The sequence below is a fragment of the Pangasianodon hypophthalmus genome, chromosome 25 (genome assembly GCF_027358585.1).
Source record: "Pangasianodon hypophthalmus isolate fPanHyp1 chromosome 25, fPanHyp1.pri, whole genome shotgun sequence".
In the NCBI taxonomy this organism is placed as follows: Eukaryota; Metazoa; Chordata; class Actinopteri; order Siluriformes; family Pangasiidae; genus Pangasianodon; species Pangasianodon hypophthalmus.
The window spans coordinates 18655708-18672261 of record NC_069734.1 but is presented as its reverse complement, the minus strand read 5'-3'; the positions used below and the strand labels follow the sequence as shown (position 1 = coordinate 18672261).

Sequence of the window (16554 nt, the reverse complement as noted above, 5' to 3'; positions counted from 1 at the left end):
ATTTTACAGGTGCATCACCTGCTCAGGTTCGATGTGGCTCGCGCTCAGGTGAGGCGCGTTTCATCTCCATCCAGCCAGTCCACTGTGATTGGATCAGGACTGTGGCTGAGCTCCGCCCACTCTGTGTGTGTGTGTGTGTGTGTGTGTGTGTGTGTGTGTGTGAAGGGGGTGGGGGCGGTCCAGGTGGAGATCCGACGGTGGAAAAGCGCGCGCGGTGTCTGCGGTGTCCGTGAGCATCCCGGAGAGCGCGCGAGGTAAGCAGCCTAAACTCTACACTTCCGGTTATTAGAGGTGATAAGGAGAGTGCAGGAGGAGAGGTAGAGATGATCTGGGAGGAAGTGAGAGAGAGGAATGAGTGCAGGACTGACACAGAGAGCTCCACTCTACACTCCTTCATTATTTATAAGAGTTAGAGAACATTCAGGAACCAGAAATAACCCAAACATCATCATTAAAGTAGATACTACTACTATTATTATTATTATTATTATTATTATTATTAGGGCTCTAGCAGTAAACACTGTAAAGCACTATGGTTTGCTAAAATGAATTTAAAAAAACATGTTTTGACTATTTGATGTGTTTTAAAATTCAGTTTTTTTAGTGGAATTGAACCTAGGAGTGTGTGATTGTTTATTTTTTTAAAGTCCAGGTCAAAGTGTGTTAAAGGTATAAAAATTTGGACAAAAATGAAACGTCCATGATGTGGCTCTTACACCAGTGAGTTGTAGTGAGCTGACAGATGTTCTGGATTTTGCCTCTTCGTGTTGAACGTGCATCCCGCAGTGGCGTCTCGTCCGTCAGCTCTGAGGTGTTGTTCATTCATCGTTGTTATTTGTCATATTTTTTGGCTTTAGCAGCTTAAACAGAAGGTTAAAATGGATCTGTAATGTGACGGCGGAGAACGCGAGCGAAGAGAAGCAGTTATTCTGTGAAAAGGAGCGGGCCGAGTACAGAGCCCTGAGGGACGCCTCGACTAAACGCAGCATTGAAACATTTTGTGGACGTCTTCGGTGTGTTTGTTTTGCAGTGGAGCTCCGAGGGCGTTGTAGCTAACAGTGATAAAAGCGTACAGCCTCCAGTTTAGCGTGGAGCCCTATACGTGCGTCTCATCTGTCGGCTTGCTGGAGCTGTTCGGAGTCTCAGACACATTTATTGATCACAGAGAGAAAATCAGTCACAGTGGAAATCGTGAAGTTTGGCGTCACTCCGCACTAGCAGGGGGCGTGGCCTAAAAACTGTAGGTGGAGCTTGTACTTTAGAAGTGATTCAGATGACATGAGATGGAAAAATGGTGTTAATTATGTGCTATGAGGAAAACATGTGATGATTTAGACACAGTCTGCTGAGATTTTGGCTGAACGTTTAATTTAAATCAATATTTTATTATAAAACAAAAGAAATGAAGAGAGTGCTGGTGTGTGTTGAGACCATGAGCTCCAGATTATCCTCTCTCGCTCTCTCTCTCGCTCTCTCGCTCTCTCTCTCGCTCTCTCTCTCGCTCTCTCTCGGTGTGTTAGATGTTCAGAGGTCAGAAGTCACGGTTTTATCCGGGATGTAGAGGAAGACGATGATTAGATCTGTACAGTATTACTGACTGCACTTCCTTAGCGAAGAGCAAAGTGTAGAGCGGGATTAGGACAGAGTATGACATGGTAGTGTGTGTGTGTGTGTGTGTATGTATATATATATATATATATATATATATATATATATATATATATATATATATATATATATAAAACAGTGCTGTTCAGTTCTGGACTGTGATTGGTTAGAAGGTGTTGATTAGTTCTCTATAACAGCAGCTCTGTCAGTAGTGCAGGTTTATATTAATGCACTCGTTCTGATACGTTATGGTTTCTATAGTAACAGCTCATTCGCAGGGACTCGTACAGCGGACGCTCCACTGATAATAAACACATTTTAAAAGTTAATCGATTCAGTGAAGTTTTCTTAAAGTAAGGAGACGTTTATTCATGTAACGTTTATGGAAGGAGTCTCCAGTGTCAGCGCTCTGTAACAGTCAGGACAGAGGAGTTTAAGCTTTGCAGTTTCTGAGTAACATGAAAAGCTGCATTTCTTTGTCTCTGTCTATCTATCTATCTATCTATCTTTTTAATAGACAGTAGTATTTTTACATAGGCATAATATTCAAATACCATATTTTAAAGAGATACAAAGATCTGTCTGTCTCTCTCTGTCTCTCTCTGTCCCTTCTTATCTTCATCCTTCCTGTCCCTCTCTCTCTCTCTCTCTCTGTCTGTCTTTCTCCCTCTTTGCTCTCTCTCTCTCTCTCTCTCTCTCTCTGTCTTTCTCCCTCTTTGCTCTCTCTCTCTCTGTCTGTCTTTCTCCCTCTTTGCTCTCTCTCTCTCTCTCTCTCTCTCTGTCTTTCTCCCTCTTTGCTCTCTCTCTCTCTCTCTCTCTCTGTCTTTCTCCCTCTTTGCTCTCTGTCTCTCTCTCTCTCTCTCTCTCTGTCCCTTCTTATCTCCATCTTTCCGGCCCCTCTGTCTCTCTCCCTCTTTTTCTCTGTCTATCATCACTCCAGGCGCTCCTTAAAATATTAATGAACTCGAGCTCTGGCCTTTTTTTCTGTTCGACCAACAGCTGCCCCGTGGACAATAACATCTCTCCTCACATGTCCCACACACACACACACACACACACACACACACACACACACACACACACACACACGTACACTTTGTACTGTCTGTAATCCGGTACACAACACAACATTTAACTCTTTCTCCTGCTCACTGCACTGTACATCCAAATGCTGTTCATCGTACAGAACATTATTAATATTAATAAAGATTATCTGAGATCTTTCCACTGTTCCTATAAAGGTGTGAGAGGGAAAAAATAAATATTAAAGGGAGAAATAAAGTTCTAACATGCAAAATCCTTATTCAGAATAAATAATACAGACATACATATCTGTGTGTGTGTGTGTGTGTGTGTGTGTGTGTGTGTGTTAACAGGATGTCTGTGCTGCCGTTGTTGCTGTCATTGGCATTGACGTCACAGTCCACATCCTCTAACACCACCTTCACCTGTCCCACACAGTGCAGGTGCCACCTGGAGCTCAAATACACTTCCTGTGCCAGCGCCAATCTCACCGATCTGCCCTCCGTCATCCCTCCTTACACGGAACACCTCAATCTGTCGTTCAATCGCTTGGTCTTCATCAGGAACCAGGCTTTTCAGGACGTACGCTGTCTACACACGCTGCTCCTGAATGATAACAGGATCAGCAACTTGACCGACGGCGCCTTCGAGCCTCTCGAGTTCCTCCTGAGACTGGACCTGAGCCGCAATTGCATTTCCGTCCTCTCTGAAGGATTCTCGTTGGGATTGGTTTCTCTACGGGAGCTCTATTTGGTGGAGAACCAGCTCTCCAGGCTAAACGAGCACAGTTTCTCGCACCTCGACGCCATACGGAAGCTTGACCTCCGCCACAACTCCATCAGCTCCATCCACGTGAGGGCCTTTAGCTCTCTCAGCACTTTACGGCGTGTGTACTTGGATCACAATAATATCAGCACTCTTGAAAATAGGGTTTTCTCCATGACGAGGAACCTGGAGGAGCTTGGGTTGAGCAGTAACAACATTAGCAAACTTGAAGTCGGCATCCTTTCTCCACTAACTAGCCTAACCTTGCTTAATTTAGCCTATAATAATCTGAAACAGGTGGACTTTAGGGCGTTCCTCAGCCTGAACACTCACAGCACGCATATTCACCTCCTTGGGAACCCGTGGACCTGTGATTGCGATTTGCAGCGAGTTTTCCGGAAAGTTCACAGTGTCTACAGGCTGCAGCTGGACGACTACAACAACCTGAGCTGCTATAAGCCCGAGGAGCTGAGTGGTTACCTGCTGAGGGACGTCGACAACGGGTTGTGCTTCGCCGAAACGGTCACCGTACTCATCATCACCGTCACCGTGATCATCACTGTTGTGGCAGCCATCATCATGGCTGAGAAAAAGAGGAAGAAAACTAATCAAGGGAAGCACTGGACGGAGGTCAACGAGGTCTCGTGTGATTCACAGAACTGAGAAGGAACACGCAGGACTGAGATTTTTCACCTTTTACATTAATATTACTGCAAAATCTGGCTATAAATTTTAACCTGAAAAAATGTACATAAATGCAGAACGGATCCACAAATACCTCTTTCTACTGCATTCACTTTTTAAATGTTTAATTTCTTAAAAATACTTTTATTAATTCCCAAAAGTGAAACCAAGTGTTGGCTTTTCACAGTTCCCAAACGTCTTCCATGCACATTTGATTCATTTGTGGGGTTTGAGTCATTTGATTCATTTGTGGGATTTGAGTCACTTGAGTCATTTCTTTGGTAACTAGCGAATAATTGGTGAACCAGCAAGCTTGCTTACTCGCTAGAAGTGTAAATTTACTAAGTGAGATGAGCTGTCATGTACAGATAGAGGAGTTGGAGTAATAAAACCCAAATTTAAATTTTTTTGTTTATATGTTACGCTTCACCCGGAAACTGCATCAGCCCACAGTGGCTTTTGGGAAAGTTCTGGTCCTGAAGTCTACAGTGCCGTCGACTCGGACCCCTAAAGTGGTGATGGCGATTTAACCAAGCTAACTAAGTGGAGACGTGTTCGGGAGAAAGTTGTTGCATTCCTCTGAATTGGGTATACACTACACCTCAAAGCAATGTGGCAGAAATAGTATTGTGTGAATAGAATGATTTTTTTTTGCATTCTTTGCATTCCTCATGGTTCTTGCACTGCAGCAATAACACAGAAGTGTTTAGTTCCCATTCGGGATCATTTGGGAACGCTGCAGTTCCTACATCTAACTGACTTGAGTCTACCTAATATTTTGCACGAAATATTGCTTAAAGAAAAATATATTCCCATAAATACATTAAATGAAATTATATTTATAAAGCACATAAAAATAAAGTTGTGATGTTTGTTTTGATGAGATTTGTGGAATTATTGACCTAGTTATCTTATTGGACTTATTTATTTATCTGATTGTAATCTGTCATAAATAATAAAAGTGTATTGTTACTGTAAATAAATATTTTTAAAATGTTTCCACTGTGTAGCTTTTTTATTATTTTATTTTACTTCTTTCTGTCAAAATATTTTCAGGGGTTTGTGGCAAAAAGCCAAAGTTCATCTACGTGCATGCTGCTCAAGTGATCAGCTGTCATGTGGGCGGGGCTTCGAACAAACAAACACGGAAGTAGCCGATGGGTGGAGCTTAATGTGTCCCAATTCAAAATAAACTAAACTACACTAAACTAAAAGTTGAATTCAATTAAATTTAAAAAGATTTGAAATGATTTAATTAATAAAATTAAATAATAGCTTAGCCTGCTTGCTAGAAGAGCAAATTTAATAGTGAGAATATATATATAATTTGTATGTTAAGCTTTATCTTTTTGAAACTACATTTTGGATATGTTTTGGTTATTATTATTAGTAGTAGTAATAGTATTTTTTAATAAAATAACTATAATTGTAGTATTATTATTATCATTATTATTTTCAGTAGTAGTAGTAGTAGTAGTATATTTAATAAAATAACTGTAATGGTATTATTATTATTATTATTATTATTAATATCAGTAGTAGTAGTAGTATATTTAATAAAATAACTGTATTATTATTATTATTATTATTATCAGTAGTAGTAATAGTATATTTAATAAAATAACTGTAATGGTAGTATTAGCAGTAATTGTAGTGGTAGTTGACATGTTAAGCTCCACCCCATCAGCTACTTCCGTGTTTTTGTTCCTGTTCCAAGCCCCGCCCACCTGACAGTAGCTCGTTTGCGCAGCACGCGCGCAGGTGAACGTTGGCTCTTCGCCATATGCACCGGAAAGACAGCGCCGGTGATTATTATTATTGTTGTTATTATTATTATTTTAAAATGGACGCTAGAAAGAGCGATGTTTAGACACGTGTTAAGGTAAACATTTTATCATCATTATTAGTGTCTGTGTGACGAGCGGAGGAGAGAGAAACCGGGGAGGAACCGGGAAGGAAACCGGGGAGGAACTGTGGAGGAACCGGGAAGGAAACCGGACAGAAACCGGGGAGGAACCGGGGGAGAGAAACCGGGGGAGAGGAACCGGGGGAGAGAAACCGGTGTAAAATGGCAGCTCGGGGTTGACTTTTCGCACGCGGATGATACCTGAGGCAACAACACCTGGGAACTTTTCACAGAGACGCCTGAGGTAATCTCTCTGCCAGTCACTATCCTGTTACAGCTAGTACAATTCTCAACAAAAATAACTGGCTATAAAAATCTTACTATACTCTACTACTATACTCTGCTATACTCTACTACTATACTCTATGATACTTTACAATACTCTATCATACGATAGTTTAGTATACTCTGCTACACTACTATACTATACTCTATTATGCTTTATAGTACTATACTCTGCTATACTTCACTTAGTATACTATCCCCTACTCTACTGCTATACTATACTCTATATTCTACTCTGCTATTTTATACAATACTCTACTATACTCTACTATCCTATACTATACTATACTCTATATTCAACTCTACTATTTTATACAATACTATACTCTGCTATACTTCACTTAGTATACTATCCCCTACTCTACTGCTATACTATACTCTATATTCTACTCTGCTGTTTTATACAATACTCTACTATACTCTATTATCCTATACTATACTCTATATTCAACTCTACTATTTTATACAATACTATACTCTGCTATACTTCACTTAGTATACTATCCCCTACTCTACTGCTATACTATACTCTATATTCTACTCTGCTGTTTTATACAATACTCTACTATACTCTATTATCCTATACTATACTCTATATTCAACTCTACTATTTTATACAATACTATACTCTGCTATACTTCACTTAGTATACTATCCCCTACTCTACTGCTATACTATACTCTATATTCTACTCTGCTGTTTTATACAATAATCTACTATACTCTATTATCCTATACTATACTATACTATACTATGGTCTATTATACTTTACTGTACTATACTCTGCTATACTCTACTATAGTATAGTATACTGTACTCTACTCTATATTCAACTCTACTATTTTATACAATACTATACACTATATTCTACTCTACTATAGTTTAGTATACTCTACTATACTATACTATATTATACTTTACAGTATTATACTCTGCTATACTCTACTATAGTTTAGTATACTATACTCTATTATACTACACTATATTGTACTATACCATTATATATTTTTTTGCTTATAATTTATTCAAATCAGATTTTAAAGTAATTCCCAGCTCCTAAAAGATTAAGGCAGTAGTCTGTCCGCTCGTGTGGCTGTAATATTATCACTGTGGAAAGAACTTTGGTGTCTGAAGTTCGGCCTGACTCTCTAAGCCTCCTGTGTGCCTGTAATACGCACTGTTCTGTCGTACTGTGTAGTAGGCTAGTATGCGGCTGCGGGCGTAGCCATGGCGACCCGGCTGCTGGTGACGTGCTCTGTCCTGGCGTACTGTTTAGTGCGGAAGTGCGCGCCGCGGCTCTCCTCTGCACGCACACGCACACACTTCCGCAAATGTCGCGCGCGCGGAGACAGTGGCGTCATTGATGTCGGTGTCAGTCACGCCTCGGTTCCACTCCACTTTATTTTTAGCGTCTCTTTGTGCAGTAAACATGGACTTTGCTATACACGGATATGCCTTTTTAATCTATACTAGTTCCTTTTTAATTTATACTAATACAACACGTGACGTCATAATTTGACATATGTGTGTTTTTTTAAATACAAGTACTGACAGATTATCTGTCTAAGTGTTTAATTTAAGTGTTTTCTAATCCCCTCAAACAAAACTTTTACATTCCATTCCAACTGAGTCACTTAAACCGATCATTTACAGACACATAGATACCAAATAATTATTAATAGTCAAAATCTCTTCATCCTTCCTCGCTATTACGCAACAAACATCCATGCACATGAGTCTCGATCTGCATCATCATCATCTCTCTGATTTATGTAACAGTACACAAAGACTACATAACGATTCCGCCACCATCGATTTTCTCACTAATATTAGCAAAGTTTGCTAGATAGCTAGAAAGATAGCTTAGGATGCAGGTCCTGTGGGTAAAAGTTTCCAACTACCATGTTATACATTAATAATTTGCATATTGGACGTGATTGGTTTAAATTCGATGAACTGATTTTGTGACATCACAGTCGTCAAAAACTCGTACGTTGTATGTTGCCATCAGTTTAAAATGGAGTGCAAGTGTGAGTTTAGCTCTGTGGTAACAAATTTGACACGAACACCCAAATCTACTGTACGTAATCAGACTTAGCACCGAAGAGGAGTTAATCGCGTAAATGCCAAACTGTTCAGGGATTTTTTTTTTACAAGATTGGTGTCCTTGATTTTTCGTTTAATGATACTTTTGTAATCAGAAACTGATATCTTGGTTTTTTGCTCTTCTTTAGGATTGAATCGTCTGAAGGCCATGGCGAACGACGACCGCGTGGCCATCCTGGAAGACGACGAGGAGGAGCTGAAAAGGAATGAAGCTATTTCTGACGACTTTAACCGCCTCCACTTGGAGGTCCATGAGGGTGACCCCACCTCTCTACCTCCGCCTGAATCCGGTGACCCCGACCTGGAAAAACCACCCATTCCCTTCTTGGAACACCAGCTGGGCTGCTGTGAGCGCATGTTCCTCCGGATCAACCGCTACCTTCTGGTCTCCAAAGTGTTCTACTTCTTCTTCTACGCTGCCTACGGCTCGCTGCACCCTTTGCTAGGTGTGTTCTACAAGCAGCTGGGGATGAACCCTTTCCAGTCTGGCTTGGTGGTGGGGATCCGTTACTTTATTGAGTTCTGCAGCGCCCCCTTTTGGGGCGTTGTGGCCGACCGGTACAAGAAGGGCAAAGCTGTGCTGCTGTTTTCCGTTTTCTGCTGGTTGGTGTTTAACTGCGGGATCGGGTTCGTGAAACCAGCTTCAATGAGCTGCAGGTTGGAGAACGAGATCACAACTACGACTTTGGCTACAACTGTAGCTACCACTAATGGGACATTAGCACCAACGGTAGTTTTCACCAATGCCAGTTTTAGCTTAAATATGGCACCCACCAATGGGACTGTAGCTCCAACAACAGCGTCCACCAATGGGATTACAGCTTCATCTGTAGCTTCACCCAATGGGACTGGAGCAGCCATTTTACCTAATCCATCAGCTAATAACACTAGGCAGCGCAGAGACCTGATTGGACATTTCTCCAGTTTATCCCTGCTGTCACCCAATCAGCAACCAGGTTTCAGTTCACAGCACAGATTCCAGCGAGACACTAATGTTAGCGTTAGCATGGCTTCAGGTGTCCAGACCACTACTGCAGGACCTGAGCAGACCTTTACCACACACAACCAACCCACAGCCTCCAGTAACATGACCTCTACCTCCACACCTCCAAACCCCAGCACCACCACACCACCACCCAAATATACTATCGACTACAACCCCGACCAAGTGGAGGCCATCTTCCTCCTCATCCTGCTGGTCGTCATCATCGGCGAGTTCTTCAGCGCACCTGCAGTGACCATCGTAGACACGGTGTGTAAGCTATTGCAGTCTATTGTGGGACTTATGGAAAATGTGCAAACTGATTAGCTTTATCTCACATTTCCTTGTACACTTTTCCCGTTTCATCTGTGCTAGTTAAGTTGATTAGCAATTCCTAAGCTAATTTCTCTGCAAACCTGAATTTTTTCCCAGATGACCCTTCAGTACCTGGGTACACACCGTGACCGCTACGGGCTGCAGAGGATGTGGGGTTCTCTAGGTTGGGGGTTGGCCATGCTCTCCGTGGGCATCTGGATCGACCACACCCACGTCTTCTACCCCATCGACGGCGATGCCGACTGCCCCCTGCCCAACTACAAGAACTACCAGATCGCCTTCATCGTCTTCGGCGTGCTCATGGCGATTGCGCTAACTGTCGCCACGCAGTTCAAGTTCGAGGCGCGGCGTTCCGAGGAGCAGGCAGGGAGCGAGACCGAGCGGGACTCCTCAGGCGGGACGGACAGCGCAGCTCCCCCCGGGGGTCAGGAGTTTCGCTACATGGAGCTGTTGCGGCTTCTGTGTGGCGTGCGCTACAGCACCGTGCTGTTCGTCGCCTGGTTCATGGGCTTCGGCTACGGCTTCGTCTTCACCTTCCTCTACTGGCACCTGCAGGACCTGAACGGCACGCCCACGCTGTTCGGAGTGTGTTCCATCCTGAGCCACGTGTCCGAGCTCGCCGCCTACTTCACCAGCCACAAACTGATCGAGCTGGTGGGTCATATAAGGTCAGTATGAGTTCAGCATAAGGTCAGCATAAGGTCAGCATAAGGTCAGCGTAAGGTCAGTGTGAGGTCAGCGTAAGGTCAGGATGAGGTCAGCGTGAGGTCAGTGTAAGGTCAATGTGAGGTCAGCGTAAGGTCAGTGTGAGGTCAGTGGGACGACAGTGCAGTGTGACTGTGTTCAGATCATCATGGTGTCAGTTGCTTACAGTTGCTCCATTTTCAATGTTCATTCATTCAGTGTAACACTTTTCATTATTTAATACTTATTCCTGCTTTTCTTTCTGTCTGCCTGCGTGACTAGTCTTTTTGGCCATCAAGGTGCTGTACATTAATCTGGCATGTAAAACAGTGTACCTGTCTGTCTGCTCATCTGTCTGCATACCTTGCCTTTGTGTCTGTCTTTCTCGCTCCCTTTCTCTCTTCCTGCGTATCCTTCTGTCTGTTTGCCTGTCTGTCTGCTCCTCTATCTGTCTATCTTGTCTTTCTGTCTGTCTGTCTTTTTTCTTGCCTGTATATCTGCTTGTCTATCTCTTTATCTTGCCTTTCTGTCTCTTTCCCTGTCTGTCTTTCTGTCTCTCTGCCTGTCCGTCAGTCTGCCTTCCTGTCTCTCTGTCTGCTTGTCTTTCCTTCCTGTCTGTCAGTCTGCCTTCCTGTCTGTCTGTTTTTTTCTATCAGTCTGCCTTCCTGTCGTCCTCCCTGCTCTGTCTGTCTGTCCATCTTTCATGCACGGTGCTGCATAGTATTATAGTGTTTTATGCTGCACAGTGTTTAGCTCTTGTGTTTTTACTCGTGTGTGTGTGTGTGTGTGTCCATCAGGGTGCTGTATATCGGCCTGGCGTGTAACACAGCTCGCTATCTTTACATCTCGTACCTGAACAACGCCTGGACCGTGCTGCCTATGGAGGTGCTGCAGGGTAAATCAGTAAATACACAATACAGCTCATAAAGAGGGTGTGTGTGTGTGTGTGTGTGTGTGATGAACAGGAATAAAGATCGACCTTTGTAATTATTCTCTATTTTCTATGGCTGCTGGTTTTATTTTGCTCTCTGTTGCGCGTCAGTGTGTCTGATGTGACTCCTCTTCTGCCCTTCATTGGTTGTGATATTTTTTTGTCTTTACTGATTTTATAAACATGACATCGATCTCGGGAAAAGACGCTACCCAAATAAAACCGTCTCTCCTTTTCGTGACTGATCACATGTGCGTTTAACAGGAAATGGATCTTACCTGGTAGATTACCATCATAGTCTCTGAATATCACTGATCTTCTCTGAATACTTGCTATGATCTTACACTTACTGATCAAATACCTTCAGTTTATGGTGCCACTATGAATTGTGGGATTTATTAATCCTGTATTTGTTTTTTAGGATTCACTGAGTCTGGATTTTTATAAACGTTATTAATTCTCACATATTTATTGATTTATTGGTTTTGTTGAATCAGTATACAGTCAGATTTATTGATTCCGGATCTGTTATAGCATTTATTAATCATCAGTTTTTTAATAGGATTTATTAACTCTGGATTAATTGTAAGATTTGTTTATTCTGGATTTATTTTAGAGGGTATTGATTCTGGGTTTGTTATAATATTTTCTAATTCTGGATTAATTGTAGAATTTATTGATTCTGAATTTGTTGTAGGATTTCTTGATTTCGTATTTGTTATAGGATTTATTGATTCTAGATTTTTTTTACAGGATTTATTTATCCTGGATTACTTGAAAGATTTATTTATTTGTTATGGCTGTGGATTTGTGGATTTGTGGATTTGTTACGGCTGTTTATGGCAAGCGTGTGACATGTTTAATGATGTTAAAATAGAGCTCTCGCTATACATCAGTCTCTCTCTCTCTCTCTCTCTCTCTCTCTCTGTCTCTGTCTCTGTCGCTGTTCCCTTTAGGACCAGGAACAGGAGTGACGTTAATGTTTAACACTCTTTATCTGCAGCACAAAAAATGCAGACTGTACAGTTTTAAAAGAATTCATTAGGCACGACTGCACGACTGCTTGATGGCTTGCAACCTGCTATAGATATTTATGTTACACCTTTGTGCATTTTAAATGCAACACAATGTGTGCACAAGCGATAAGGTAATAAAGTAAATAAAGTAAAAACAAAACTGTCTTAATAAAGCAGAAAATCACTGATGAGAATCAGTTATACACAATATTGTAAGATTTATTGTAAGATTTATTGCTGCATCGCTATTAACACTCTTAAGTACATTATTTTATGTGCAGTTGTGTAGGTAGACAGATGATTTAGCCAATAATTGTGTGTGTGTGTGTGTTTAGGAATGTTTCAGAGCAGGTCGTGTAACTTTCAGCACCAGAGATTATTCAGGAATGTATGAATTTCATTGTGTGTGTGTGTGTGTGTGTGTGTGTGTTGCAGGCGTGACCCACGCTGCAGTATGGGCGGCGTGTATCTCGTACCTCAGCGCCGCCGTACCCCCCGCGCTCCGCACCTCGGCTCAGGGAATCCTACAGGGTCTCCACCTCGGCCTGGGCAGGGGCTGCGGCGCCATGCTGGGGGGCATCCTGGCCAACTCCTTTGGTATGAACACCAAACATCTCTCTCTCTCTCTCTCTCTCTCTCTCTCTCTCTCTCTTTCTCTCTCTCTTAAACACTCACACACACACACACACAATTACTGTGATGTCAGTGCAAGAAAAAAAACCCTCTGAGTCAGCAGATATTTGGAATAGAAACCTAATTTCACGAGACTAATTTCTATTTCTAATGCAGCCGGAGGGCATGAAGGAGCGTTTACTTTTAATTAACTTTAATTCAGAGTGAATGTGGGAAGTTTTCTCAGGAGGCACTGAGGCAGAACAGCGCACTGGATTTTATTTAATGGTGTTTGAGAGAAAATATTTAGCAGCGTAAGTAAGTAAGTAAGTGTGTGTAGCATGTTTACAGATGTTTATAATAATAGAGTTTGTTGGGATTTGTCGTATTGACGTGCCTGTTACCTCAGCGTTGTTGAATAATCGACTGTGATTGGTCAGAAGGTGTTGATTAATTTTCTATAACAGCAGCTCTGACAGTAGTGCAGGTTTATATTAATGCACTTGTTCTAATACGTTATCGTTTCTATAGTAACAGGGACTCGTACAGCGGACGCTCCGTTAATAATAAACTAATTAAAAAATCTTCTCAGAGTAAGGAGATGTTTATTTACCATTGATGGAAGGAGTCTCCAGTGCCAGCGCTTTGTAACAGTCAGAGGTAAAGCTGTAACATCTTCAGGACAGAGGAGTTTACACTTTTACGGTTTTTAACTTCAGGAGATAAAAAGAGAGGCTGGTGAGGGAGAGACTGTTTATAGCTGCTATAACGTAAGAGAGAACACGAACTAACTCATTTCACAAATGAGCATCTGATTGCTGTCGTGATGTAAATACGGATTAAAGATGAGACAGATGTGAAAGAAAACTGTTCTTACAGAGTTTTATCCAACTTTCCAGCACTGGAGCAATGCAGTAAAAAGTAGTTCCTGTTACTTTACACTTTCCAGAAGGTTTTGTGTTGTTCACACACATCAGAGACACACAAATACACCGGGAGCCACAGTTTCGTCTCTGTGAAAGGATGAGTTCTACAGAATTCTGAGAATAATTAGCAAAATTGACTGAACAGTTTATGAATGTGTTTAAAATGATGAATTTCTTCATTCATCATTTTACTGTGGGAGAGATTTGATGTTGTCTCTTGGTTATTCTTGATTGCAGATTAATTGTGTTGTGACACTAATTGTGTGTGTGTGTGTGTGTGTGTGTGTGTGTGTGTGTGTGTGTGTGTGTGAGCGCAGGCCCTGCTAAGACGTTCAGGGGGATTGGAATGACCTCACTCGTTATCCTCCTGCTCTTCGCCTTCATCCAGAGTGTCACTGAGAAGGACAAGGACGAGGGTGAGTGAGACAGAGAGAGACAGAGAGAGAGAGAGAGGGAGGGACTGAGTGAGTGAGAGAGAGAGAGAGAGAGAGGGATGGAGTGAGTGAGAGAGAGAGAGAGAGAGAGAGAGAGGGGGACGGAGTGAGAGAGAGAGAGAAAGGGACAGAGTAAGACAGAGAGAGAGACAGAAGTAGAAACAGAGAGAGATGGAGACAGGGAGACGGAGCGAGGGACAGAGTAAGACAAAGAGAAAAAGGGAGAAGCAGAGAGATAATAATAATAAGCAGAGATAATAATAATAATTATATTATTTTTTTATATGATTATTCATAAATCTTTGAAACTTTATAGCATGATAAATAACATTAAGCTGCTTATACACGTAGTTACTGTGAGTACAATGATTAATTAAATATCTAATGAAATATCTCACTAACTAAGTAAAGTAGTAGTTGAACATCATAAACCAGCTCTTTCTCCCCAGCTCTCGCTGGTCTGAAAAGGAGAGTGTGTCAGGTTACAGTGCATTGTGGGTCGTCTCGCTCCCTCAGCTCTCCGAGCGCTCATTAACGTGTAGAGCTGATCCGATCTGATAACGAGTCCAACCGATCCCTCTCTTCACCCCACAGAGGATAAGATGCTGGCCGAGAACATCCCCGTCCCCTCCAGCCCGGTTCCCATAGCAACCATAGACCTGATGCCGAACTCGGAGGTCGTGACCTCGAGCGTCCACCAGGAGCCTAAACGTCCGGCCTGGAAAACACGGCACCAGGAGGAGCAGGAGGACGGCGCCAAACCCGCCTGGGCTCACAGCGTGTCGCCGTGGGTCACCATCGCCTTCGCCATCTTCCAGATCAAAGAGCTGATCGTCATGAGGAAGATACACACACACACTGAGGTCCAGCCTCTACAGGTAACGCAGGGCATTATGGGTAACAGCACCAGGGTTGTTATTTAATCAGTTTATTCATGTGTGTTCTCGGTTTGTCTTTCACGCCTTCCTCAGAAGGAGCGAGGTGAGTGTGTGATGTGATATTTACAAAAACATGCGTGCATAAGTATTCACCCCCCTTGAACTGGGATTTCATCTCATGAATCTACACAAAGTAGTCCATAATATTGAAATGCAGGGACGAAAATATACAGTTTGCAACATTATTTACAAATAAAAAGCATAAAACTTATAATTGCATAAGTATTCACCCCCCACTGGTTGCTGTGAAACCCCTAAATTAGTTCTGTTACCATCCAAAGTGACAAAATTAGTTGAACGGAGACGATCTGTGTGTAATAAAAGTGTCCGTGATCTCAGTATAAATACACCTGTTCCTGGAAGAGCCCAGCATCATGAAGACCAAGGAGGGATCAAAACAAGTCCAGGACAAAGTTCTAGAAAAGTATCAACCAAAGTTTGTAAAGAATGTAAAGAATACGGCAGAGCCGTGCCTAGAGGAGGCCGTCTACCAAAATTCAGTGAGCAGGTAAAGAGGGGATTAGTCAGAAAAGCAACCAAGGGACCAAAGGTCATTCTTAATGAATGATGCTACCATCACCATGCTTCACACTGTGGATGGTGTTCTAGGTTGTAACACTACAAAATGGAGAAAAGTTCAATTCAATTCAATTTTATTTGTATAGCGCTTTTAACAATGGACAATGGTTCATTTTCATGTCACTTGGATTTTTGATGATAAGTTTTTTTTTGTTTGTTTAGAATAAATTTGTTCTCCTTCTGTCTAGGACCCAGATAATTGCCCTCCAAGCTCACAGGATGAGAATTCCCCTCCCGGGTCTCGTGGGAGCGCAGCGCAGGCCGAAGGTTCTCCCAGCAGAACACACGCCCTGCCAGACAGGAAGTTGTCTCTAGAGGCCTCCACATGAGCAAAGCTCTCTCTCTCACACACACGCACACACGCACACACACACACGCACACACACACACACATGCGCACACTTTAGCTCCACACTGACCATGAAGGACTCTTTTTTTATAGCATTTATTTTTAAAATAGAGAGTGTTTAGTGTGACACACCGTGTAGAGCTGCACTCTGAGCTCTAGGCGTCTGCCGATAATCACTCACACAAACGTATTCAGAAAAGGTCTCGTCAGTCCAGACCGCCATTTTATCATGATAATATCATAAACCATGATAAAAGAATAAGCTGTTATTGTGATATGAAAGTCAATACTGACACATTTCTGGAGTGTTCTGTGTTTGTGTGTGGTTGTAAGTTATTTTCTGTATTTCTGTAGTTTTTAATGTCACTTAAAGACTGATGTCTCTAATTA

The 16554-nt window shown here is 42.1% G+C and overlaps 2 protein-coding genes across 3 annotated transcripts in view; both read left to right on the top strand.

The window, feature by feature from the left end:
- LOC113524281 (leucine-rich repeat-containing protein 3) overlaps positions 1-5011 on the top strand; it is a 5143-nt gene extending 132 nt beyond the window's left edge. Inside the window, exons 1-2 of the mRNA XM_026910458.3 lie at positions 1-254; positions 2985-5011. The exon at positions 1-254 is cut by the window's left edge and continues 132 nt beyond it. Coding sequence (XP_026766259.2) covers positions 2986-4059 — 1074 coding nt within the window. The 5' untranslated portion in view covers positions 1-254; position 2985 and the 3' untranslated portion in view covers positions 4060-5011. The remainder of the gene's footprint in view (positions 255-2984) is intronic.
- Positions 5012-5766: 755 nt separating this feature from the next.
- On the top strand, positions 5767-16554 carry mfsd6a (major facilitator superfamily domain containing 6a). 2 transcript variants are annotated; one of them, XM_053229594.1, is made up of 9 exons: positions 5767-5885; positions 5988-6230; positions 8506-9629; positions 9792-10363; positions 11177-11274; positions 12762-12923; positions 14182-14280; positions 14893-15176; positions 16004-16554. In XM_053229594.1, the coding sequence occupies exons 3-9, from the start codon at positions 8526-8528 to the stop codon at positions 16142-16144; spliced, it is 2460 nt and encodes an 819-aa protein (XP_053085569.1). In that variant the 5' UTR covers positions 5767-5885; positions 5988-6230; positions 8506-8525; the 3' UTR covers positions 16145-16554. The 2 variants fall into 2 exon arrangements, with proteins under 2 accessions (XP_053085569.1, XP_026766219.3); XM_026910418.3 differs by having other exon boundaries at positions 5799-6230.